We start from the raw sequence: 26,131 nt of genomic DNA, 5'->3' as shown, positions 1-26,131 counted from the left end.
GGCTGGGATGCCAGGCGCCGGGCCGTCGGGGTGCTCAAGGAGTGTGCACGGGGTGACGGGGCAGGAGCCCAGGGCTGGCCGTGAGGCTGGTGCCGTGGCGCACCAGACAGGGAATCAGCAGCCTTGGGCTCTGGTCACTCACCCTGTCCCCAGTAGTTCGGAGCACACAGGTACTCTGGGTTCATCACCCAGGGCACGGGGGACCCCGGAGACACTGGCCTGGAAATGCCACATCGGGGCTGTGTGGTCAGGCAGGGCTTCCCTCCAGGCCGCAGCTGCTGGAGCTGTGTAAGGAGCGGAACGTTCCCCCGCCCCCCCGGGCCCTTCTCCTTTATTTCCTCTTGTGCAGCTCCAGGAGTGAGGCAGGGTCTGAGCTGCGGTGACTCCACGGCCTAGGGAAGTCCTCGATGTCTAGCTTCTGCCCTGAGGAGTGGGCATCGGAGGGGAGGCTCTGGCTGACCCCCCGGGCCACATGCTTGTCTCCCATCCTGTCCCAGAGAGGAGCAGAGAGCAAGGGTTTGCAGTCAAGTCTGAGTGTAACCCAGAGCCGACCCCTGACCTTCCTTCTGTGGTCGGGACTCCTGCGGCGGTTGGGGGGGGGAGTGGAGGGGGAAGGGGGAGGAAGCGGGGGAGGCAGGAGGGTGGCAGGGCAGTGGAAGGATGCTGAGGAGACAGACAGGGCCTGGGGCAGAGCCAGAGGTGGGAAGAAAGGCTGCAGAGCCCCGTCCCGCTCTTGGCTCCGACACCAAATCCCTGCCAGGTGGCTGGGTGGCTGGGGACAAGGTACTGCCCCTCTCCTTTAACCGGGGGCTGGCAGTGGAAGGCAAGGGTGGTGCTCAGGACACGGGCCACCTGGGCCAAGCCCTGGGGCCCCCCGAGCTCGGGGAGGTGCTCTAGCCCCGGGAAGCGCTCACCGGTGGTTCAGGTCATCACAGCCAGGCTGAAGGGGGTGGAGGGGGGTGTGGAGGAGGCTTCTCCTGGAAGGGTGAGCACCCATCCCCAAAGGCATCCAAGCTGAGGCACGTGGCTGGGGAGGCCCTGGTGGCCCGGGAGTTCTTGGAGGGGGCGGCCCAGAGCAGTGGGTGGTGAGGGCACTGTGCAGGGGGTTCTGGCCCAGAGGGGGTCCCCAGCTTTGGTGAGAGCAGAGGGCAGGGCTGTGGAATGGGGGAGAGCCTGGAGGGGGCTGGGCTCACTCAGGCTCACACTCTGCTCGGAGGTGCTGAGTGGCCCAGGCAGGGTCCCACCCTCCTCTGTTCCTGGAAGAGGGACCCTCCAGGATGCCTGCCCGAGGCTTAGTGCCAGGGCACGGACTCAGCCCTGCAGTCTGCACAGAGGGCATGGCTCGCTGCCCACTGGCCACAGGGGCTTGGCCCCCAGACCCGCTGCTCAGCCCGTGTCCAGGGTGGTCGGGAAGGCCGAAGTGCTGGCCAAGCCACTAGGCGCCGAGACTCCCAGCCTGGCCATGGGCCAGTGGGGCCTGCCAGCTTCCTCCCACCTGTTCCGCCCGCCTGTCCGGCCATCCGTCTGTCCTGAGGTTTCAGACTGGCATCCTGGTCATCCAGGCCTGCAGGCGCCCCCGCGTCCGACAGATCTGGGGCATCGGGGCCGAGGCCAAGGCCCAGGCCAGGGGTCTCATCCCTGCTGGGGCCTCAGTTCGCTGTGGGACCTCAGGTGCTCTGGCACCTCTGGGTGTTAGTATCCCCATGTGTACCTGAAGCAAGGCAAAAGGTCAGGGGTAAGGCCTAGGGAAGGTCTAGGCCACAGCAGAGGATGCAGGAAGTGTGGCCGTGGCCTGGCCAAGCGGATATTGCTGAATCTCAGCCCCTAAAGGCCTCCTCAGGAGCCGGGCCTAGATGTGACCATGCTGGGCAGGAGGAAGGGAGAACAGAGGAGAGACCTGGGTGGGCTTCTTGGAGGAGGGGGTACCAAGCTGAGCCTTGAATTTTGCCTGGCTGCTGGAGGGGGACAGGGTGGCCCTGGAGGGGGAATTGCTGGTCCAGTGTGGTCGGAACTCAGGAGTGTCCTGATGGGCCTAAATGCCCAGCAGAGGTCTGGAAGTTTCGGAGATCAGAGGTCAAAGTCCTGAAATTTTAGGGTCACAATGACTAGGTGAGGTTCCGACTTCACAGATTTGGCAGATGTGGGGGTGGATGGTGGTGGCCGCAGCCCTGCCCAAGACCCCCTGCCCGCCACCTGCTTTCCCTCAGGCTGCCTGGTTTCTCACCAGGGTGGGGTCCCAGGATGCCAGGCCAGGAATGCCAGCTATGTGGGGAGGGCGGGCTGGCAGCCGCCCGCCGGGGGCGCGAGGGAGCAGGCGGACGCTCTGCTCTCTTCCCTGGGAACACTGCGGGCAGCGAGCTGAGCGGAGCAGTGGCCTGGAAAGATTGCAGCGGGCAGACCCGGGTGCAGGGAGCCAGCCCGCAGGAGGCCCTGCCCACGAGCATTGGACAGATGGGTAAACTGAGGCTCCCAGAGGCCAGTGAGAGTCAGTGGCTGAGCAGAATTCGAACACAGGACCCCAACCCAGAGAACCTTCTTTAGGATACAGCTGCAGGTACCTAGATTGTCACTTCAGCCCCTCACTCCGCAGATGGGAAACTGAGGCCAGGGCAGGTGGGGGGCCCAGCTGGGCCCCTTCCTGCCTCCAGGCCTCTCTCCAGGCTGCTTGGGACACCCTCCTCCCTGCCCAGCACCACGGAGCTCCCTGCTGGGTGTCCTCCTGAAGCCTTAGTTTCCTCATCTGTAAAGGGGGCTGGCAAGGCCCACCTTAAGAGACCCCATGGGGATGAAGTAGGACAGGGTGTGGGACACTGCTCAGGAAGGGTGGTCTTTTTGTTTTGTTAGATTTTTTTTTTTTTTTCCCACAAGGGTGGTTTTTTGTCTTGTCGCCCCCATAAGTGCAGGCCGTGTGACTGGGCAGGTTAGCCGACAGGTCAGATGGTCGGGCAGGCTGCGATCAGGCCTGCCCTCTGCACACGCTCCACTCCCCTGCACCGCCTCCGGCCACGCCCCAGGGGGTTCAGGTACTTCCTGACCCAGTAGAGGGAGAAGCCATTTGCCAACAGAGGATTGATTGTGTCCGATTTTCAGATGAGAAAACTGAGTCTCAGAACAGCCTCGGAGTGGCCTTCCTGAGGTCTGGGGATGTCCCCAAGCCCATGCTTCCCCCAAGCTGGCCTAGAGCCCCGGCTGGGGAAGGAGATGAGCAGATTCAAGGCAGATCGGAGCAGGGGCAGGTGGCCTGCGTGCCACCGGGCCCTTGCACTGGCTGCACCAGCCTCCAGCCTTCTGTTCCATTCTATCCTGATCCAGCTGACAGGGGAAGGCTGTGGGGACCCTGCGGTGCTGGCTCTGGGACTGTGATGGTGGCCCAGGGGGTCTGCAGTGTGACCCCAGACTTGGAAGACATTCTTGTCCCCATTTGACAAGCAGGAGCACTGAGGCCAGCATGTGCCCCTGCCCCCCCCTCTGCCCATGGTGCCCTGCTGGGCTCCAGAGCCGGTGAAGAGCCTCTTCCAGGCCATCTGTGGCTGTAAAGTTCCGGGCCAACTCCTGCCCACCTGAGGGAGAGGCTGGCAGGGACGCAGCCTTGGGTGGGCGTGGGGGCCAGGTGCCGCCCTCCCAGGTATTTGCGGAGTTACTTCCTGGACAAGTGGACCCCGGCTCGCCTCCCTGGCTGATCGCAGATAATTAGAACATTCTTCAAATATTTTGCCGGAGGATGCCTGGGGAGGAAGAATTACAAAGCACCCCGGGCCAGGAGCGTGGGCTGGAGGAGCTCTGGGCAGCGGGGCGGCCGGGGCCAGGCCAGGGATGGGGGCCTGGAGAGAGGCTGGGGATCTGGCCATCTCAGCCCGCCTGTCCCCACCTCCATGGGAGTGGAGGTGCTTACGTCCAAGGCTAGCTCAGAGCCTGGCTGGGTGCTGGGCAATGTTGGGGATCCCCCAGCTGGTGGTGGTGGCCAGACCCTGCCCCAAATGGCATCAGGAGAAGCCTGAGGGGGTCAAGCACAGAGTCCTGGCTCCCTGTGGGGGCTGGTGGGTGGGAAGGCCTCTCGGAGGAGGGTCTCTGAGGTGGTGAGATCAGCAGGTCTGGGAAGAGGACCTGGAGGGTGAAGGTGCAGAGGCAGAAAGTCGAGTGTTGGAGGGTAAGAGTGAGTGGTAGGGGTGTGCCCGGGGCCAGCCTCATGACTGACAGCACCCAGGGCCAATGAGGAGCAGCCCAGGGCCGGGCCGGGAGGCCTGGCTCAGGCCCTGAAGCCGTGTCCTGCTGGTACTGGGGCAGGGCGGAGGGGCAGACTGGGGGTGGGGTGGGCCGCCCCAGAGGGCAGAGGGAGCCGTGGGCTGCCGGCGGGAAGCCCTCTCTCATCACTGCTCACCTTCCCAAAGGTGGTACAAGCTTCCTCCCCAGGAGGAAAGCAGGATGTCCCCCAGCGACCCCCTCCTGGCTCCCGGGGCTCTGGGAGGGGTCTGGGGTGTTGCGGCCCGGTGGGCTCAGTCATGAGGTCTGGGTTCCGGAAAGTACTTAGATCCTAGTCTCCCCCATGGAGTGCTGCCCCAGTCCTAGCCTCGGGAACATGCCCAGGATTCTGTGGTTGGTTAGGGGCCGGGGCTGCTCCAACCCAGAGCCCTGGGGATGGGTGGGCTGCATTAGACCTGGTGTTCTGTCCAGTGAGAGGGCGCTGAGCGGGAGGGAGCTGGGGGTCCATGCCGTAGTAGGCCGTCTGCCCTCTGCGGGGGCACCTCTATCCTGGGCTGTGGTTTGTGGGGTCTTGTCGGGGAATCTGTAGGAGAAACAAGGCGCTGAGGTGGAGGCGCCCGGCTCCTGTGGCCGCATCCGTGGCCATCGTTTTAAGGCCCCATGGACAGATCAGATGGCGCGAGGCTTCCTCTGGGCCTGAGAGGCTGTTCTGTCACGTGGACCCAGGCTGGCAACGACGCCACTTCTCTCTGGCTCTTTAAGTAGGAAGACAGGCCGATGCCAGTGGATCAGTGCCCTATCGAGGGCACTTTGGGGTGGCTTCACCCCCATAATCCCAGCACCCTGCCCACATCCTGGGACTCGAAGTGCTGGCCCTCATCCGGAGGCTGACATTTGCTCAACAGTATGTAAAGTGGGAATCAAATCTGCTCTTTATCGACCTGTAACAGTCAAAGAGAAAATGGGGTGCACCTGGGTCCCCCGCCCTGCTGAGAATGTGCCAACCGCAGCGTCCTGCCCTCCGTGCGAGCGGGGTCCTTCTCCCTGGGAGGCCCAGCAGCTGTGTGCCAGCTGTCCTCACGAGCCCCGCTGGCTGATGCGTCCGTCCGCCACCCATTCGGCAGCTCCACGGTGACCACTGAGGCTCAGCTGGGCCTGGCGCAGGCCAGGCAGACTGCACAGTGCGGAATGAGATGGGCCACCACCCTGGAGCAGCACGCGGCCTGCGTGGGGAGGGCCTGGCACAGGTTTGGGGGCCTCCTTCAGCAGCTCCCCTGGGAGGTCCCCCCAGTGTAGCTGGGCCCCAGTGCAGCCTCGTGCCCCCAGGGACCGATGGGGGAGGATGGTTCTCCAGGTGGACAGGTGACCCCTCCAACTGTCTTTGAGGGTCAGGGACGGGGTGATGAGACACTGACCGGTCTGGGGCCAGGATGTGGGTCCTGTTCCCGGCTTCCTCCCTCCCTCCCTCCCTCCCTGAGCTACTCGGCAGGTGGCTGGACCTTCTGGACCTTTCAGTCCTTATTCTGAGGAATAACAATAATAATTATAATTATTATCACAACATTTGCCCCCCGCCCCGCCACTGAGGGGACCCCTGAGCCCAGAGTCCAGCACACAGTAGGTGCTCATGCCACCTTGAGTCCAACAGCATGAGGGGTTTAGGTTAGACTCCTAGCTGCTGGGGCAGGTTTGGAGGGCGTTAGCTCCTGAACGAAGCAGGGGTGTCCTACACAGAGACAGGGCAGGGCACGATGGCTCTAATCCTGAGCCTCGGTGAGACCCTGGCTCCCCCACTTGACCCCTCTTGGGTCCTCAGGGTCCCTGCTGTTGTTTCCCAAGGAAGAGCCCTAAGGCTGGGCCATGGCAGGACTGGGGCTTGGCCTAGACAGGGGTCTTAGCTGGGCAGCGCTGGGAGGAGGCTGCCCGTCAGGGTCTGGCCCCACTGGTGGGCCCAGCTCCTCTGGGCAGAGGACCGCTAGCAGGTGGGCAGCTCTGCCCCCCAACCCCGAGCGCTGGCCAGGCGCAGGCTAAGGGCAGGAGGGCACTGCCCCGCTCACGAAGGGCTCCCTCCACTCTCACGGTCCTCAGCATCTCCTGCGCCCACGCTTCTTACTGCCCCAGGAGCTGCTGAGGCAGCCTGCCTCTCTATTCAGGGTTCCCAGAGGATCAGGGCCCAGTGGGAACAGGCTGGCAGCATCTGTGGACGGAGTCCAGGCAGAGGCAGAGGGCGGCAGGCAGGCAGGGGGCGGCCCTCATCAGAGCCAGGCTGGGGATGCCCTTTGATCCCCGGGCCTCTGAGCCTGGGTTTGGGCTGTGCTCTGGCCTAACCCAGCTCTGCCTGCAGGGGGCGGGGGCCCAGCCCACAGCAGCCCCCAGGAGCATGTGCTGCAGGAGGGGTTTGCACCCCTCAAAGCCGGGCACGCAAAGCATCCAGGAATGATTTTTAATGTTCACATTTTATTTCTTAATTGTGCTTTCTTTATTTTAATTTTTGTAAGAAAACTTGGAGTTTGTATTCTTGCCTTGTTCTGCCAGCCCTGTAAACGTTTGTATTGCAACAGTTTACTTTTTTGTCGAGGTATAACGTACATAAAGTGCAGAAATCTCTAGTGGGCATTTTGATGCCTTTTCACCTACACGGGCACCTGTGTAACCCCTGCCCAGCTCGAGACAGAGAGCATTCGGGCCCCCAGCAGAGCAGGCTTCCCCGTGGCACCCCCCCATCAGCGCCTCCCACCTCAGGGTAACTCTCTTCTGACTTCTGAGTTCCGCTTGGCCTGGAGCTTCTTATACGTGGTAGCATCGAGGTTCTCCCGTCTTTCACTCCACGTGGTGTCTGGGGGAGTCGTCCGTGTAAGCGGTTTGCATCTGGCTGGGTGAATGTACTGCAGTCTATCTGTCATTCTCCTGGTGATGGACGCCTGGGTTGCTGTTCCCAGTTTGAGCTGGAGACCCGCGTTCATGTCCTTTGGCAGATGTAAGTGCTTACTTTTCTTGGGTGTATAGACCCTAGTGTGAAATTGCTGGGTCAGAGGGAAGAGCTGGTCCAGGAATGAACCCCTTGGTGGTGGATTCAGTGGCTGATGTGAGCACCCACTGGCTTTGGAGTTGCCGGTTTAAGCATCGGTCCCCCTGATAGAAACAGCCCCCCACGAGGGGGCTGGATCCTGGGGGCTCAGTGAATGAGGGTCAGTAATGGGGCTCCCACTACTGGGAGGCTGTGAGGGTTAGTTAATAATGGCCAACGTCGATGACCTCTCACCACAGGCCAGCTACGAAGTGCCATGTACTTTGACTCAAGTACCCCTCCTGGCAGCTCTGTGATGTATCATGGCTATTATTACTCCCACTTTACAGATGTGGAAACTGAGGCACAGAGAGGTTAAGAAACTTGCCTGAGGTCTCAGAGCTAGGAAAAGGCAGAGCCAGGGTTCCAAACAAGCTGGCCCGCACCAGCGCTCATGTTCCTAACCCCTCCCCACAGAGCTGCCAGGTGGGCAGCCTGGTACCCAGCTAATGATACAGCAAAGGCCCTCCCCCGCTCTTGGCCACTTCTCTGCCCATCTGTCACCTGGCAGTGGTCACCTGCCCCTCAGCCCCACTGGAACCCCCTCGTCCTAGGGGCAGCCCCATCCACTTGGACCGCTCTGGCAGGAGAAAGATCTTCTGATTGTTCAGTGGCAGCCCCCTCCTTGCACAATGCCGGGCTCCAACCCAGCGCCCTCTGGTCTGAGATCAGAGAGCCCTGTCCACAGCCCCCGGGGATGGGGACGAGGTGGGGGCTTCTTGTCTGCAGGGCCTGAAACCCTCCTCCTCCGAGCTCCCTTCGTGGTACTGGCCCAGGCCAGGAGTGAGGAAAGTTCTAGACTTTCAGCTTTGCCCACTCCCCCTGGCATCTTGCCTGTGTCCCGAGGCCCCTCCCTGAATAGCGCAGGGGGATGAGCCCAGAGCAGAATTTTCCATGGAAAAAGTCAGCAACTGAAACACGAGCGCCCCGCCCGGCTTCTCTGTGCTCAGGGCCACGCAGAGCCGCCCTGCCAGCCTCTCCTGGGGCACCTGGGCGGGCAGCTGAGGGCGGGCAGCCTCCCAGAGGGTGAGAGCCGGGCCCACCCGGTGGGGCATCTTGCTGAGAGTGCCCATAGCATGTCCTCACCCCAAACTGCAGCTACCCCAGAATGCTGCCTGCGTCCGCCTTCCTGTCTCCTGCAGGGCCTCAGTTCTGTAGCGATCGTGTATTTTTACCCCTTTCCCACTCGGACGGTTTCTTAATGCGCCACTCACATCTGCAGCCCCGTCCCCTCCGGGTGGAAGGAACAGTGCAGGCAGGTCTTCAGGTGTAGTGAGGCCAGGTCCTGGGGCGAGGCAGGCCAGGCCTGTTCAGGGAGGCCAGTGGTCAGACTGTGGGAGAGGGGATGCACGGGGCACCGGACCGGTTGCCAGAGCTCAACCACTAGCACCGGCAGCTGTCCAGAAACCTGCACGAATTAACGAGTGACCTGGAGGATTTTAAGCACGGGGAGGATGTAAGGTGTGTTTTGAGAATGAAGAGTGGGTGTAGTTTCCCACTCCAGGCCGTCTCCTATATTACGCTCCGACTGTGTGCTGTGCTCTGAGCCACGGTGCTGTCTCCACCTGAGTTCTGGAAGCAGAGACCTGGCTGTGTGGCCTTGGGCAGGTCCCTTAGCCTCTCTGAGCTCCAGTCCGCACTCCTGTAACATGGGGATGGCAAGGCTCATCTTGCAAAGAGAGGATTGAGACACAGCGGAGGCCTGTGTTGTCCCAGGCAGGTGCTCAGAATGGGAATATTTAATATCTTTAGGGGGAAAAAATCTCCACAGTCTAAGGGAGACAATGTTGAAATCATTTCTGAATTATCAACCATATCTGACTATTTTTGCTCCTGGTGTACAGTGCGACTCTCTTCTCTGAAGCTTTTGTTTTACCTCTAATCCACACACTGACATCTGGAGGATGGCTGGGGGCTCCCATCCCCCTACTGCATCAGCACCAGTCGCCTGGGAGGAGCATACAGGGTACCAGCCGGGCAAGGCCCCTCTGGTCCTCTTCCACAGATCCCACCTATGGCCGGGGGTGTGGAAGTCCTGTGTACAGAGAGCATTTTTTAAAAATTAATTAATTAATTAATTTTATTTTTGGCTGCGTTGGGTCTTTGTTACTTCGCTCAGGCTTCCTCTAGTTGCGGCGGGCAGGGGCTACTCTTCATTGCGGTGCGCGGGCGTCTCATTGCGGTGGCTTCTCTTGTTGCGGAGCACGGGCTCTAGGCGCGTGGGCTCAGTAGTTGTGGCGCATGGGCTTAGTTGCTCCGCGGCATGTGGGATCTTCCCGGACCAGGGATCGAACCCATGTCCCCTGCATTGGCAAGCAGATTCTTAACCACTGTGCCACCAGGGAAGCCCAGAGAGCATTTTTAAAAATTGTGTTCAAAGTTCATTTAACATAAAATTTGCCACTTCACTTTCACCGTGTTAAAGTATACAATTCCGTGGCATATCATACATCCTCAGTGTTGTGTAACCATCACCTCTATCTAGTTCCGTAACGTTTCCATCACCTCAGGTGGAAATTCCACACCTAGGAAGCAGTGACTTCTCATAGCCCCTCCCCCAGCCTCTGGCCTACCCTGCTTCTGTCTCTGTGGATTTACCTTTGCTGGACATTTCATAGAAAAGGAATCGTACAATATGTGGCCTTTTGTGTCTGGCTTCTTTCACTGAGTATAATGTTTTTGAGGTTCATCCATGTAGCATGTGTCTGTACTTCATTCCTTTTTATGGCCAAATAATATTCCATTGTCTGGGTGGACCACATTCTGTTTATCCATTCATCCGTTGATGGACATTTGGGTTATTTCCTCCTTTTGGCTATTGTGACTAGTGCTGCTATGAACATTTGTGTACAGGTTTTTGTTTGAACGCCTGCCTTCATTCTTTTGAACATACACCTAGGAGTGGAATTGCTGGGTTCTATGGTCCTTCCTTTTTGAGGAACTTCCCAACTGCTGTCTACAGCGGCTGCACCATTTTACATTCTCACCAGCAATGCATAAGCGTCCCAGTTTCCCCGCATCCTCGCCAATGTGTGCTATTTTCTGCTGTTTTGATCATAGCCATCTTGGTGGGTGTGAGGTATTTCCTCTCTGTGGTTCTGATTTGCATTACCCTAATGATGATTGATGTTTAGAATCTTTTCCCGTACTCGTTGGCCATTTGTCTCTCCTTGGAGAAAGGTTTAAGTCCTTCACCCATTTTTAAAATGTGGTTGTCTTCTTGTTGACTTGCAGGAGCTCTTTTTGACATAATCCCTGAGTATTCATTCCTTCGTTCGTTCATTCATCCACTCCATACTCATGGTCGGCTACACGGGGCAGTCCCAGAGACCCTAGGGCCAGCTCAGACCTGGCACTGCCCTCGACGTGTTTGCGGGCTGGTGGGGGAGCCAGGGGTGGAAACAACGACCATGAGACCAGGGGTGAGGTTGGTACTCGAGGGGCAAGTGTCCACAATGCGTGTCCTTGGGGCCCGGGGAAGAGGGGTTTGAGCCCAGTGGGGCTTGCCCTTGGGCCTGGAAGGGCAGGAGAGTTTGCGAGACAGAAGAAAGGGAGGGAGACCAGCATGCCAGGCAGAGGGAGGAGCGCAAGCAGGGGTGGCAGGGTCGTCAGAGGCCAGATCCTAGGAGGGCTCCGATTCTGATCAAAGGAACCCAGGGAGCTGTAGGTGGGCTCTCAGGGACACCATCAGGGTGGGGTTGGGGGAGGTGGGTGCTAGGGGTGGCCTGCCTGGAGTGGGGAGACCAGGGCTGCAATCATCTGTTTCTGCCCCCAGGGGCATCCAGTTAGACCCCATCTGTCTGAACTTCTGCCCCCAGGAGCAAGGCTTCTTACCCTGGGCAGCAGGGCCTTGGCAGCCCAGAGCCTGCTGGAAGAATCTGGGAATGGGGAATGTGCTTTTAGCATTCAGGCTCCGACCCGAGGCCTGGAGGCTGGTGCCCGGCAGGGTTCCCATCACCTCATTTCCCCGGGTCGGTTTTCTGAGCATCTACAATTACTTTGGGCTGAATTCCCCAGATTCCAGCCCGCTCCCAGCCCCGCCTGCCCAGAAGCTCTTCCTCCACGCCAGCCTCGGGCGTTTCTGCCCATTGTGCCAGTGGGAGACCCAGGGGGGTCTTGGCCAGATTAGTGGGTGGGGCTGGCGGGCCACGGGGATTGAGTGTCGCCGGGGCGTCCCTGTCGCAGCACGTGCTGTGGGCTCAGGCCACACGGGGACTTTCCCATCTGGCTGTGGGTGCTCGGCTGCCCTGGAAAAACACTGACTCGCTTCTCTCAAGAAAGGGGCTGGCGGGCTGTGGGCAGAAGGAGGGAACTCACCGTGCCAGGAGGCCAAGGCCTGCGCAGCGGCTTTGGGGAGCCCCTCGTGGCCTCCCCACTCCCACCTTTTGCCCCCTGGTCTGTTGTTTGGAAGCCAGACTCTGTCTTGAAACCCAGCTGTTGCTGTGGGTCTGCGGAACCCAGCCCGCCTCCTTTCAGCTTGCTGTCCCTTCCCTGGGTGCTTAAAACCAAACAGCTGATGGAGCTTCTGTGGGAAACAGCCTGCCGGTTCCTCAGAAAGCAAAACCAACTACCTCGTCACCCAGCAATTCCACTCCTAGGTACATGCCCCGAAGAATGGAAAATAGGGACTCAAAGAAAACTTGCGTGCACATGTTCAGAGCAGCGTTATTCACAACAGCCAAAAGGTGGAAACAACCCAAATGTCCATCAGTGATGAAGGGATAAACAGAATGCGATCTCGCCCTACAATGGAATATTATTTGGCCATAAAAAAGAAGGAAGTTCATGATACAATGAGGATGAACTTTGAGGAGGTTATACTAAGTGAAAGAAGCCAGGCACAAAAGGTCACATGTTGTATGATTCCATCCGTATGAAATGTCCAGAACCAGCAAATCCACAGGCACGGAAAGCAGATTAGTGGCTGCCAGGGGCTAGGGGAGTGACTGCTAAGGGGTAGGGGGTTGCCTTCTGGGGTGGTGACAGTGCCTTGGAACTTGATAGAGGTGGTGGTTGACCAACATTGGGAATGTACTCAATGCCACAGGACTTTAAAATGGTTAACATTCTGCAATGTGAATTTCACCTCCTTAAACAAATAAACAATCACACTGATGACACCCAGGCGAAGAGAGAAAGAGCCCAGCAAGTGCCCCCAGTTCCTGCAGGGTGCTGGGAGATTAATTACAAGGCACCCTCAGGGGACCGCTCTGAGGACACAATGTTGCAATAAAGCACCCTGCCGAGTCCAGCACACAGTAGGTGCTCAATTCACATCAGCTCCTGTTTCCTCCTCTGAGTGCACCCGGTCTTCCAGAAACAATAACAACAGTCATCCCCACGTGTGCAGCCTTTTTCCCCTCGGAGAGGGGGAGAAAGGTGTTTTATACCCCATGTCATGGGTGTGAAGACTGAGTCTCAGAGAGGCAGAATGTCTCCCCAAGGTCACACACGGGCTGTGGCTGCAGTCAGGACCCGGTGGGCTTGGCTCCCGGCCTGCCCGGCCTACTTAGCAGCCTGCCTGGTCCAGGCACCCTGGGGTGGAGGCAGCCGGGGGTCTGCAAGTGATGGGAAAGCCTCAGTTGTCTGGGAGTTGGGATCTGCTGCTTGGGGGCAGCTGTGGACAGTCCCAAGTTGGTGACTGTCAAATCCACGAAGGGTCTGTGTGTCTGATTCCGAGGCACAGAGAGGCGTGGTTCTTGCATTCCACGGGACTGTTGATTCATGGAACTTGTGATCCCGTGGTTCTTGCAATCCCGTTCCTGCAAATTCAAGCTGAGGGGGCACGGGTGTGTGTGCCTTTTCAAGCTGGAATCCTGTGTGCAGGTCAGTGGAACATGGTCCTTGAGGGCAGGGCTCTGTGCTTTGGGCCCTGGCGGGCAGAGCTTGGCAGGAGGTGGGCTCCTGGAACACGCCCGCTGGCCGAGGGACTGAGTGGGGAGAGTGGCAGGCGCGGGCTGGCGGGAGCCTGCCAAGGGGTCTCACCTCCTGGGCATCGTCTCCCCCCTGCAGAGCGCTGTCGTCCGTCGTGGCCCTGGGAGCCAACATCATCTGCAACAAGATCCCTGGCTTGGCCCCGCGGCAGCGTGCCATCTGCCAGAGCCGGCCCGATGCCATCATCGTGATTGGGGAGGGGGCGCAGATGGGCATCAACGAGTGCCAGTACCAGTTCCGCTTCGGACGCTGGAACTGCTCCGCCCTCGGCGAGAAGACTGTCTTCGGGCAAGAGCTCCGAGTAGGTAAGGGCGCCTCCGGGCTTGCGGGGACCCCGCCTTCGGGGCTTTGGGTGCCTGGGGGCCAGGCCACCGGCCCACCCACTGAAGGCCAGGCCAGGCAGCCCACGCTCGCTTTTCTACACCCACTGGCTGATTTCTTTGCTGTAACAGCACTTCTCTGGGTCTGGCCTGCTGGAGACCCGGACCTGGCCTGGCCCTCTGGGACACTGCCGCGTCTGGAACGAGGGAGGTGTCGACAGGAGCCAGCCTGTGTGAATGGACGAGGGCCCTTGCTCTGGGCTGTCAGGCTGGGGGACACCGTCCCGCGTGGATGTGAGCGGGCAGGCTGGTGGTGCCGCGGTTAGAGGCACGCCGTGCTGATGCGCGGCAGCTGGGTGGCCCTAGGCACGAGGCTTTGTCTCTCCATGTCTCTGCGTCTGTGTCTGGAGATGGGATAACAGTAGTGGTTCCTGCAGCGGGTGGCTGGGGGGCTTGATGCGAAAGGTGCCCGGCCCACAGGAAGTGCTGGATGATTGTAGCTGTGGTTCCGAGAGTGGAAGGGACTCTGGGCAGAGGGAACAGCAGGGCGTAGCAGTGTGACAGGTGGGGGCAGGGAGGAGTCTGGTTGGAGGGAGGGCAGGGCTGGGGGGTTGTGCAGGGGGAGTTGGGACGGCCTCCGATTCCACGGGCAGTGGCACATCCAGATTTCTGCAGGCCGAGCCCCCCCCCGCGCTTTGCACAGTCCCTGGGCCGCACGCCCCGCTCCCTGTCCTCACGGCCCCGGGGGAGGCTCCCGTGTGCCCATTTTACAGGGAAGGAGACTGAGGAGTGAAAGGGAGAAGCGGGACTTGCGGAGCCTGACCTGATTTGGAGCTGCTATGTGACCTTGGGCCTGGCCCTCGGGGCTTTGGGGCCTCAGTTTCCTCGTTTGTAACCTGAGCTCTGAGCGAGCGGGCCCTTATCTGGGTCCCCAGCGCCTCTCCCAGTGCCTGTGTGCAGTAGGTACTTAATAAACAGCTGTTGAATGAGTGAGAGTGGGGATGGTGAGACGACCTGGCCCCCCCCCCAAGGCCATTGTGAGGGTCAGAGGGCAGAGAGTGATACGGGGACACAGTGCCGGGCATACGGGGCTGCCCTGTTATCCCAGACCCCAACCTGCGGGCACAGGTGAGCCTCCAAACGTGTGATTACAGCAGGTCCTTCCATTCCCAGAGGGCCAAGGAGCCTGGGCCTTTCGAGCGGAGTCACAGCTGGCGGGACTGAGGCCAGAGCTGAGCTCTGCAGGGCTTGGAACGCCTGCGTGGGGCTGGGGGAGGCACAGGGAAAGCCCCCAGGGGCTTCTTTGCGGTGAGCAGCCTGTGGGTGCCACCTGGCACAGCCAGGAGGGTGGTACCTCCCCCTCCCGAGGGCCCCACCACCCAAGTGCAGCTTCCTCCCTTCAGGTGCCAGCGGAGAGGGTGGGACTGCCTGCCCCGTCCCCCGCGGTTGGGAGGGCATGGGCACCGGTGCCCGCTTCATGCCAGGTGCCCACCTGCCTGCCTGGCACTCCCCGTCCTCTTCCCCTTCCTCCCCCCCAGAACCCTGGGCTCCGAGGCAGCTGTGACCATCCCCACTGCACAGCTGAGGACACTGAGGCCAGGGGAGTGGTGCGGTGGCCGGTGGCCACACGGGGGAGCTGGGTTCAGACCCCCTTTCTGGTAGCCCTCCCTGCCTCCCTGTGCAAAGGGGGATGGGCAGTGGACCTGGTCCTGTGGCCTGAGGACAGGGGGGAGCTTGCCCTTCATTTAGGACCTCAAGACATAGGTGGTGAGGGAGACCTGGCCTCTTTTATCCTCTCCTCAGGGTCAGGCCCCAGGCAGGGAGTTCACCAATAGTACCAGTAGTAAATGCCGGGCTCCTATGCACCCTTCAAAGCCCAGAGGAGTGGCGTTGGCCCCCTTGCCAGCGACCGGCCCCCGCATAGGGGACCCACATCACTTTCCCTGAGAGCAGCCCCTGGTGCTGTAAGGATCTCGGCTTACAGCTCACAGCTGTTCCTTCTTGGAGTCTAGCCCTCTGCCCACAGAGAGGAGGGGTGCCTACAGCCAAGGATGGGCTGATGCAGAGGGTATAAAGTCCCCTTGTGCAGGTGGGGCTGCTCTGTGACATTCTTCACGCCCTGAGCTCCCCTTGGGATCAGGCATCTCAGGCTCTGCTTCTAGAGAGCCCACCTAGGACACCCCCTCTCACTTTCACGAGCATTTCAGAGGCAGAGTTTTTGGCAAAGATGTCCACACCCACTGTCCCCGTCCCTCATTTTCTCACTCCAGTCACCCCTGTCCCGGCCATTAGTGACCTTGGTGTGGCCGATTGACCCTCTTCCTTGGCTGGGCCCCAGCTCACCTGGGCTTCCTCTAGCCTCTGGTTGCTCCTTCCCAGCCCCGCCCCAATCAGCTCTCCCCCGGCGTCAAGACCATCATGGCCGCGCCCTGTGGACCACTTGGCGCGGCTGACCCACGGGAGCCTCTGGTCAACACGCTCAGCATCTTGCTGCTGAAATCTCCATCCTCAGCCTCCCCTGCTGGCCTCACCACCCAGTCGTCCAGCAGAAACCTGGAGTTGTCTCCTCTGTCCATCCCCCCGCTCTGCCCCATGGCCACTGCGGGCCTGCCTCTCTGGCCCTCCTCTGGCAGCTGTCAGTTCCTCCCTCTGCCTCCTTCCCAGCCCCGTCCATGCCATGTCACTCCCTTCCTCCAAAACCTACAGTAGCTCCCTAGTGCCCAGGATAAAGTTAGCTTCCTAGCTTGGCGTCTGAGTAGCCCCTGCCTCCTTCCATCTCTTCTCGAAACTAGAGCTTTAGCCTTCGCTGACTTCCTTCTCTTCCCCGAGCCTGCTGGGCCCCTTCCCTCCTGTGGGACTTTGCTCCTGCAGCTTCTCACCCTGGGAGGCCCTTCCCCTCTGCCTGCTTATTCACATCTGATTTCCCCGCTGGCCTGGCCGGGCAACGCCTTTTTTCACCCCTCCTGGCTCTTCCTCATCCACAGCGGGGCTGAAGTCACACCCTGGTGCTTCATCCCCCCGGGTCTGTCAGCCCTGGACCAGCTCAGCACCTGCCTAAGGCTCTCTCTGCTCTCTGCCCCCGGTGGGTGGGCTTCCTAACACCCAGACTGTCTCCCGACCAGGCTGAAGCCCTCCCTGGCTCCTCGCTGCCCTCCGAGGAAGGCCCAGCTCTCAGCCAGGAGGGCCCTGGCTGCAGGCTGAGCTGGGCTGAGTCCCGCAGGCAGCAGGAGTGCCTCTGCGTGCCGTGATGGTGGTCTGAGCAGGCCCCTTGCTCCTCGCAGGGCTAAACTCCTGGGAGTCACAAGCAGGAAGTCGGGCTGAGCAGCGAGGCCAGCCCATGTAAGAGGCATGCAGGTGCCCCGGGCACGGGATCGGAGCCGGGCCATGGGCTGGCAGGCAGCCACTCGAGCGGTGCCAATTAATGATTGGCCCTGAGAGGGGGGATGGCCTGGGTGGGTGGGACAGGCCCCCTTCAGGCCCTGCCTATGACCTTGGGCCGTGCCTAGATCTTGAGAGCTGAAGGCAAACCCTTTAAAGGCGCAAATCAATGCCTGTGCAAAGTTCCAGCTCCTTTCCCAGCACCTGGTGCTGTTGCTTGTATGCTTCCAGGGATGGGGAGCTTACTACTCCACATAAGATAGATCTTTCTTATGATGACCCTGTGCCGCTTTGCCCTGGGGCCCTCTGGGTGCCAGTTGCTGTGCTTCCTCTGGGGAGTTGAGGCCCACTCTAATCCTCCCTCCACCAACGCGGTCTCCCCTCATGCCTGGCGGCCTCCACCCTCTGGCCACCCGAGCCCACCCAAGCCTATTTCCTCCCCTACAGAGAGAGGCTGGGCCACCCTGACCCCTCCTACCCGTCTCTTCCGTTACCTGGAAATGAGCTTGTGGGGGTGGGGTGCGTGAATGTGTCCCCAACTCAGCTGTCTTCTTCCATGGGGTGCGGGAGGAGGACGGGGAAAACGTGAGAGTCAGGGGTGAACCTCGTATTCCAGGGACACCCGTTAGAAACTCAGGGCCCCCAGGGATCCCGAGCAAGGCAGGGCATTTCTAACAGGCGCCATAACGGAATGAGGACTGTTGTCGAGGGCTTCCTTGGTGGGGTGATGTGTCCGTTGAGACCCGAGGGAGGATCAGAGTGACCCAGACCCGCCTGAAGGTGAGAGCAGGGAAGGGGGCTCCAGGTGGAGGGAACAGCATGTGCCAAAGCCCAGAGGCCAGAAAGCGGACGGTATTTTCCAGGAACTGTGGGAGCGTCTGGAGCGAACGGGAAGGTGGGGAGAACGGAGGCGGCAGGAGGGGTCACGGCTGGAGGGCTGTGGGCTGAGGTGTGAGCGCTTTGAAGGCCAGGAAGGCACAGGTGGGTCTGGGCAGAGAGGGGCTCCTGCCGCCCACTGCCCCATCTCTGCCTGAGCCCAGCCCCTTGGGACCCACTGGCACCGGGCATGGGGGCTGCAGCTGCGTGCACTCGGGCCCCCGCCCACCCCGAGCTGCCATGGAACACTGAGTCCCGCCCATCACGTGCCGCTCGGACATGACCAGGCATAGGGGCCACCCCTAATCCTGCCTCACGTGGCGCCCGTTTGTTCTGTGGGTGAGATTTGCGTTGGGAGCAAGCCCTCAGCCTCCTGGCTGCCTGCAGTAGGGGCTCAGCAAAGGCCATCGGTTTCTGGACAGTCTGAGGGAGCAGAGTGACCTACCTCTGAGTGTCTGAAAGGCGAGGGTCTGGGGGCTTCCAGGTCGGCCACTGGCCGGGGCCTTGGGGGAGAAAGGGCAGCTCCCAGGCCCTGTGCACCTACTGCATGCCCAGCCCCCTGCCCGGGGCTTGCAGACCAGGCTCAGGGAGGTCCGACGTGAGTCCCCAGGAGGGACGAAGGCTGCACTGTCCACTCTGGGGGCACAGGCCACCGTGGGCAGGAGAGCACTTGAAATCTGGTGCGTGCAAACTGCGACGTGCCGTTGAGTGTAAGATACATGACAGATTTCAAAGACTTGGAGAGAAAAAAAGCAAGTAAAATAGCTCTTTAATGATCTTTTAAAATTAAGATGTAGAAATGGTAATATTTGGATATATTGGCTAAATAAAATATGTTACCAAATTTAAGTTCACCTAATTATCTTCACTTTCCTTTATGTGGCAACTAGAAAAGTTAAAATGACCTGCGTGGCTCGTGTGAGACTTCTGTTGGTGGCACTGCTCTCAGAGGGGTCAGGAGTTGCCCGGAGTCACCCTGGTCAGGGGCAGAGCGGACATTTGAACCCACGTCTGACCGTCTTCTCCCAGGACGCCGTCCTCCAGCTCGGCTGAGGGCAGGGGGTCGCTGACCAGCTGCTTCCTGGGGCAGCGCAGGGGCGTGAGGGTGGCTTCCTTTGGCAGCCCCTGTAACTGCTCAGCCGCAAGCTCCGAGCGCCTGCTGTCTGCCAGGCCAGGGCCAGGGCGCTGGCAGTGGAGTGAAGGCCACCCAGCCCTGCTCTCGGAGCCTTGCACCCAGGACGCCCTGGGGGAGCCGACGGGGCTGGACTGGGAAGCCTGCCTGGGCCTGGGCCTCGCACCGGGCACGCCCTCTCGGCCCACAGGCCCCAGCTCTGAGGGACACACAGCTTCGTCCTGTCTGTCCTGGTCACTCCCCACCCCCACCCCCACCCCCGTCCCGGGGGCCCAGCCTGAGGCAGCAGAGCAGACATTGTCGAGGCTCGAGGCTCAGGGTCCCGGCAGCCAGGATACTGGGGAGAACTGGGGCCTCGAATGTCAGGATGAGAAAGACTTTCCTGGAGGCAGGGTGCCCCAAGCCCACTCCTGGTTCAGGATGTGACGAGCCTTGGTCGCTCCAGGTGGCCCTGGCTCTGGCCCCCTGCACCGGAAGGCCAGCTTGCTCCCGGGAGCAGTGGATCCGAGGCGACCAGGCTCTGGACCTGCCAGTGGTGAGCAGCTGGGGGCTTAGGCTGGGCGCTGGTTGATCCCTCCACCTGGCTCCTCTAGGTCCGCCTGGAACTCATCCAGGATGGGAATTTTCCACCTTCACTGGCAGGGCCCGGACAGACAGGACAGACTGTGGTGGGGGGGATGGGGTCTGGGAGGGGGAGGGCGCTGCCGCGGTCCCACCGTGTGACCCTGGGCACGGCCTCGCATTCTCCGGGCCCCCGTCTACCCACCCGCACCAGGGCTGAGGCTGGGGCCCCAACGCTAGCAGGACTTGGGGGGCGTCTCTCCTCAGAATAGGGGCAGGAAGACCCTCTGCTTCCTTGGCACGCACATCTGCCCAGGGCTCCACGGACAAGGGGTCCAGGACGCCGGGCTCTGGTCCACCGAGCAGGACACAGATCCCAGGTGGGCGGGCCTCCACCCCCGGCCTCCAAGGGCAAGGCCTGGCCCAGACTTCGGTCCGTCTCCACCTGGGACCACTCCTGCCGCCACTGTGGGACCACCATTCCTTCCAAGGGCGCTGCGGCCGGGCCCTTGCACAAACACCACTCGCTCCTGGTTCCCCTGTCCGCACAGCATAGATGGGGAGACTGAGGCCCACGGAAGCCTGTCTTGGCCAAGGTCACACGCCGGTGAGAACTAGAGATCTGAACCCACGGTTCAGCCCTGTGCCCCGGCGGGGGTCCGGGAACCGGCTGGTGGGGACAGGGGGCAGCTGCGGGGGGGCGGGGAAGGGGCTCTGGTTCCATCCGTCCCCCCTCACAGGCAGTGGCTGATTTTGCCGCAGGCCCGACGAAGGAGGGAGTGGTCTGAGGGCAGGTTGCCCGGGGCTGACCTCCCTAAGGAGAGCGGCCGCAGAAGAGGCCTTGCCAGCCTCCCCAGAGCCACGGGGCAGGGGTGGAAGCTCCTGGAAGGCCAGCCCAGCTGGGGACGCAGACCCCTGGGCCCTGGCTGCCCCTCGCCGCGTGGCCCTGGGCCAGGCCCCCCGGGCCCAGCCGGAGCACGACCCCCCTGGAGGGCCGCTGCGGGTGTGAGGGCCCCGCTGGGTCAGAACAAAGGCCGCGGGCGCGGGTGTGCCGGCGTGTTCGGACCTGGCACGACTGTTTCCAGTGCTCTGTTTATGACAACGGCAGGGAAGAGCTTAGCGTGGAGACACTGACTCAGCCGGGGACGAGCCGGGGCGGCGGCTGGGACGGGGCCGGAGAGAGCCAGGGGGACAGAGAGGGACAGAGGGACGTAGAGAGAGAGGCAGAAGCTGAGAGGGAAGGACAGACAGAGACCTACAGCAAGAGGGACACGGAGAGGGCAACACACAGGCACACGCACGTGCACGCACACAGCGCCAGCGCAGGCCTTCGCCCGTCCCAGGCCCAGGGTCCAGGCCGCTCTGAGATGGGTGATAAAAGCAGCCCCCGCGCCCTGAGCACGTCCTCACCCACGCGGCGCTGGACCCCGCGAGGTGGGTGATGTTATCGCCTCCCTTTAGCAGGTACAGGAGGAGGCACGGGGGTGCAAGGCAGCCTCTCGAGCAGGCACTCAGCCGAGCGCGGGTCGCACCCCGGTGGTGGTCCAGGCCAGGCCCCCCACCCCGCCAGAATCCTAGGTCAGGATGGCAGGGGGCCTGGTGGGGCGGGGCCTCTGGGCTTCTGACCCTTCAAGTGCACAAATGGGGATTTGGGGCCTGGTGGGCCTCGAGGCATCTCTGGGCTCCCCTGCCTCCCCCGCTCCCCCGGCCTCTCCACCTCGCCCCGTGTGTGCTGGGATGCAGCTCGGGCAGGGGGTGCATGCCCAGGCCCCATGACTGAGCCAAGGCTGGGACACGGGCGCTGCACTGCCCTGCTGGGGGACCCCAGGAGCTGCTGGTGTGGCCTAGGGTGTCTCCTGGCCTCCCTGGCCTCCATCTCTCCACCTGTAAACTGTGGGCAGGGGGAGGTATTCTCCCACCCCTTCTAAGCTCCTGGGAGCCTGAGGGCTGAATGGGGTGGTGGTGGGGGTCTCAGAGGAGCGGGGGAGCTCACCAGCTGGCAGTGTCCCACTGGCCGGGCCAAGGACTCGGGACGCCCACCCTGTCCCATGTCCAATGTCGGTCACAGCAGCACCCTCTAGGGGCTTTTCATCTTTGTAGAATAAAATCTAATATCGTCCCCACGGGCTCCCAAAGTCACCATGGAGTGGCTGTCTCTCCTGCATCAAACCACACACATGCGGCTCATTGCCTCCCTGTGGCCTTAGCATTGCTGTTCCCTCTGCCTGAACACTGTTCCCTGCACCTTTGCATGGCTCATTCCTCTTGTCATTTAGGACTCACCTTTGGCATTCTTTTTTTTTTTTTTTAAATTATTTTTCTATTTTATTTATTTATTTATTTATTTATTTATTTGGCTGTGTTGGGTCTTCGTTGCTGCACGCGGGCTTTCTCTAGTTGCAGCGAGCAGGGCTACTCTTTGTTGCGGTTCGGCATCCTTCTTGAGAGGGGCCCGCACTGGTCATCCTCCACCCAAGTCCCTCCCTACAGCCACCCATCCTGCTGTCCCCTCCGTGGTTCTGACCGAGGACCTCTGCCTGCACTCCCTGTGAACCCCCTCCCAAGTCCACTAGTCCCCTGGGCTGTGATGTGTTAGTCTCGTCCTGCTGTATGCTTGGCCATAGGCTTGGGGATGGGTAGGGGCTGAGGGCCTCATCCTTGGGGCCCTGGGGTTGGCCAGGAGGGCAGGCCATGCTTGGTGCTGGGATGGTAGCAGAGGAGTGAGGGAGGGAAGGGTGAGAGATGGAGTAGGGTGCCCGGGCGTGACACATGCAAGCCTGGGTCTCAGGCCTGGTCAGTGAGGGGGGAGACAGACTGTGTGGTTTCCCTGTTCTGGTGGGTGTGGGGGGAGTGGTCTGAGCATGGACTCTGGGGTCCTGGGTCAGATCCCAGCTCTGTGGTCAGGCTGCCATGAGACCTTGGGCCAGTCACCTGCCTCCTTTGAGCCAAGCATCCTCACTGTGAGGTGGGGCCCCTGTGAGGGTTTAAATCGAGTAGGACAGGTTGTATGCAATCCCCTAAAACCATCAGATGCTGTATGTTTTTATAACAGCTTTATTGAGATATAACTCATATACAGTACAATTCAGGCATTTAAAGTGTACTATTCACTGGTTTTTAGTGTAGTCATAGGTTGTGCAACCATCACCATAGTCAATTTTAGGACATTTTCATCACTCCAAAAAGAAACCCTTAGCGATCATCCTCCAATCCCCCTCGCCCTTGGCAACACTCATCTGCTTTCTATCTCTGTGGATTTACCTATTCTGGACATTTCATATCAATGGAATCATACACCACGTGGCTTTTGTGTCTGGCATCTTTCACTGAACATCATGTTTTCAAGGTTCATCCATGTCGCAGCCTGTGTCAGTACTTCGTTCCTTTATATGGCTGAATAGTGTTTCATTGTGTGGAGAGACCACAATTTCTTTGTCCATTCATCCGCTGATGGACATTTGGGTTGTTTCCTCCTGTTGGCTATTGTGAATCATGCTGCTATGAGTATTCACATACAAGTTGTCGTGTGGACACGTGTGTTCATTTCTCTTGGGTACATAGCTAGGAGAGGAATTGCGGGGTTAAATGTTAATAGTAACTCTGTATTTAACATTTTGAGGAACCTCCAAACGGTTTCCATAGTGGCTGCACCATTTTCCATTCCCGCCAGCAGTGCATGAAGGTTCTGATTTCTCCACGTCCTCGTCAGCACTTGTTAGTGTCTTTTTATTTTAGCCATCCTAGTGGGTATGAAGTGCTGTCTCATCGTGGCTTTGATCTGCATTTCCTTGATGGCTAATGACGTTGAGCATCTTTTTTTGTGCTTAATGGACATTTTTATACCTTCTTTGGAGAAATGTCTATTCGGATCCTTTGCCCATTTTAAACTGGGTTGTTCGCCTTTTTATCACTGAATTGTAGAAAATGCTGTGTTTTTTCAAAGAGGGGCAAGTACAGGTTGGCAGAGAGGCAGGGTTTGACAGATCTGAGCTGTGTTGGCCACGAGCACAGGAACACACACAGGAGCACACACTTGCTCACACTTATAGGAACTGCATTTGTGCCAACTTAAGTCCAGGCATATGCCCAGGGACACGGGCATGGGGACACGTGCAGAGGTACACACGCATGGATGCCTAAACCTGTGTACACCCACGGAGAGCCCATGTGTGGTGTGTCCCACACGTGTGGGCATGAAGCTCAGGCCAGCGACCCTCTGTGTGCTGGGGCAAGGCCTGCCCTCCCGGGACCGCGCGTGGGTCCTCTGACATGGCGACTTGGCCGTATCAGAGCAGTTATCCTTATTTTGCAAAGTGGGGACATCGAGACATAGAAAGGCCCCTTGATTGGTCCAAGGTCACCCAACTGGCCAATTTTAGGGTCTGGACTTGAACTCGAGGTCTCAGACTCTGAGCCCCTTCTCTGGGGCTTTGACCTCACCTCAGTCATTCCGGAATGTCAGGTCTGGGCTCCCCCACTTCCTGAGCCACTGTGTGACCTTGGGCAGCGTGCTGCCCCTCTCTGGGCCTCAGACTCCTTGTAGCGTAGCACTGGATGGTCCCCGAGGCCCTCCCAGCCCCTAGGTTCCGGATCCCCAGCTCCCCTTCTCAGAGGGATCCAAGTGCCTTTCTCACCTTGCCTCCCCAGGCCTGCAGTTAATCAGGTCATTATGAGCTCAATCCGGGCTTTTTGTGGCTTTCTAAAGATAGTGTGCCAGGCCCCTCGGGATGCTAGGAAGTGGCAGTGGCTTTGAGTGGACACTGGGGAGGGGGGTGTGTGTGCCTGGGGCCTGGGGAGGGCGGGCACAGCCCCCAGCTCTGCCCTGGGAGCGTGAGGGGACCTCTGTTCTGCCCAGGCCCCCGCATGACCCAGGAGCCACACCTGTCCCCTCCAGCAACTGCTCACAAAGATCTGCCTGGTCTCCAGCGTCCTCATCGGGGTCAGGGTGAGGGGACGGCCGGGTGGGCTAGGCCCTGCTGACCCAGGAAGACCCCCTTTCCCTGGGAGTCAGGTCTGGCAGGCACGGAGCAGGGCAGTGGGGGGCGGTTAAGTTTGAATAACCAAGAGCAAAGAGAGAGCAGAGCTGGATGGCCCCTGAGTGGCCAGCGCCTCAGTTTACCCATGGGGCAGTGGTCTCTGAGGGCTTGGCTGTTCTGGATTCATCCAGAATAGGCGTGGAGGGGGCAGCTGGGCAGGCCGACGGGGAGGAGGCTCTGGACCGCACGGAGAGGTGCCTGGGCCTGTCCTGGAGCCCCGCACTGTACCTGGTCTTCCCTGGCCCGCTCAGTATTTGGGGGTGCTGAGGGCGATGCCCATTTGTCCTGTTTGCTCTTAGAGCTGCTCCTGGGGCCGTAGGGCAAATGGGGACACAGGCTCAGAGAGGGTTTGTGACTTGCCTGGGGCCACACAGCAGGTGTGAGAATGCAAGTCCAAGGCTTTCTTGCCTGCTTCTCCCTGAGTCTCCCCGTACCTCCCTCTCTGCTTTCCCGAAAACTCGGGCCGGGGGCCCCGCATGGCTAATGGAGCCCACCTTGACCTGTCAGGTGCCAGACGCAGACTGCAGGACCCCGCTGCTGGCTCTGGTGTCTGAGGGTACAGATCCACGCTGGGATGGCTCTGGATCCCAAGAGGGGCCCCCGGGCCTCCCAAGTCCGAAGTGTACCCCCAGGACAGCTGCTGGCCCCAAACAGACCATCCACGCTGCCTTCACCCAACTCCCCACCCTCATCACCAGACAGATCTGGAGCAGCCGCTGTGCTCAGATGGCCATTACTGCTACTGCCTGGAGCAAATCACTTCCCGCCTTTGAGGCTCAGCGTTCCCACCTGCGAGACGGGTCGCATCAAGAGGATCTATTCCGTGGGTGGTCGTGGAGATAAAAGAAGGTGATGAATGTAGTGCGTCCAGCCCCAGCCCTGCTCACATGAAGACTCAGGGAATAATGCTGCAGGGTGGGCGTACCTGGGAGAATCAGACATGGATCCTACCACCACCCCTGTAGCCCGCGGGCACCTGGCAGGAGCCCAGAGGAGGGCCCTCACCCCAGTGGGGCTTCCGGGAGCAGGGGGCCTCCCAGCTGCGTCCAGAGCCTGGGTGAGCTGCAGACACATGGGCACGCAGGCAGGGTTCCCAGCAAAGAGGGGGCCGGTGTCCACCAGGGCAGGCAGCAGGGAACCAGCCTGCTCCGATTCCAGAACAGTGGTGTGGACCAGCTGTTGGACTTGGCCAAGTGGGGCTTGATGGAGTGGTGGGTGGGACGGCTGGGGTCAGGCTTCCAGGGCTTGAGGGCATCTCTGAGGCTTGGGGAGCCATCGATGTTTGCTGGCTAAGGCGCACGGGTTCAAGGGGCTTCTTTCTAAATCTATGCACTGGCTCCTTCTCACGCTGGAGGACACGCAGGCGACACGCCAGGGATTCCAAGCCGGCCCCAGTGGTGATTTGGGGAGGGGCCCGTCTCCTCCCTCCATGTCAGGCACACTGTGACCTGGGGCAAGTAACGAAGCATCCAGGTCTGTGAAATGGGGCCACGGGGCTGTCGTGAGCATTAAATAAGATGCATGTGCAGAGTGCGGGCGCGTGGGAACCCCTCCATCCAGGACCCCACCTCATCCTCCTCGGTTCTCCCTAGACTACAACTCTCTCACTGCTTGCCTCCCCCTTGTC

General features: G+C 60.3%; 1 protein-coding gene across 5 annotated transcripts in view; it reads left to right on the top strand.

Moving 5' to 3' along the window:
* The window catches only part of WNT7B (Wnt family member 7B), a 51,233-nt gene that overhangs the window by 12,765 nt on the left and 12,337 nt on the right, over positions 1-26,131 (top strand). For 4 of the 5 annotated variants that reach the window (XM_059937166.1, XM_059937164.1, XM_059937165.1 and 1 more), the window contains exon 2: positions 13,280-13,506. In XM_059937166.1, the coding sequence (XP_059793149.1) occupies positions 13,280-13,506 (227 nt within the window). The remainder of the gene's footprint in view (positions 1-13,279; positions 13,507-26,131) is intronic. The other variant, XM_059937162.1, reaches the window with a different exon arrangement.

This window comes from Balaenoptera ricei, chromosome 10 (assembly GCF_028023285.1).
Source record: "Balaenoptera ricei isolate mBalRic1 chromosome 10, mBalRic1.hap2, whole genome shotgun sequence".
Classification (NCBI taxonomy): Eukaryota; Metazoa; Chordata; class Mammalia; order Artiodactyla; family Balaenopteridae; genus Balaenoptera; species Balaenoptera ricei.
Note: the sequence above shows the minus strand (reverse complement) of the source record. Positions and strands in the feature narration are given on the sequence as shown.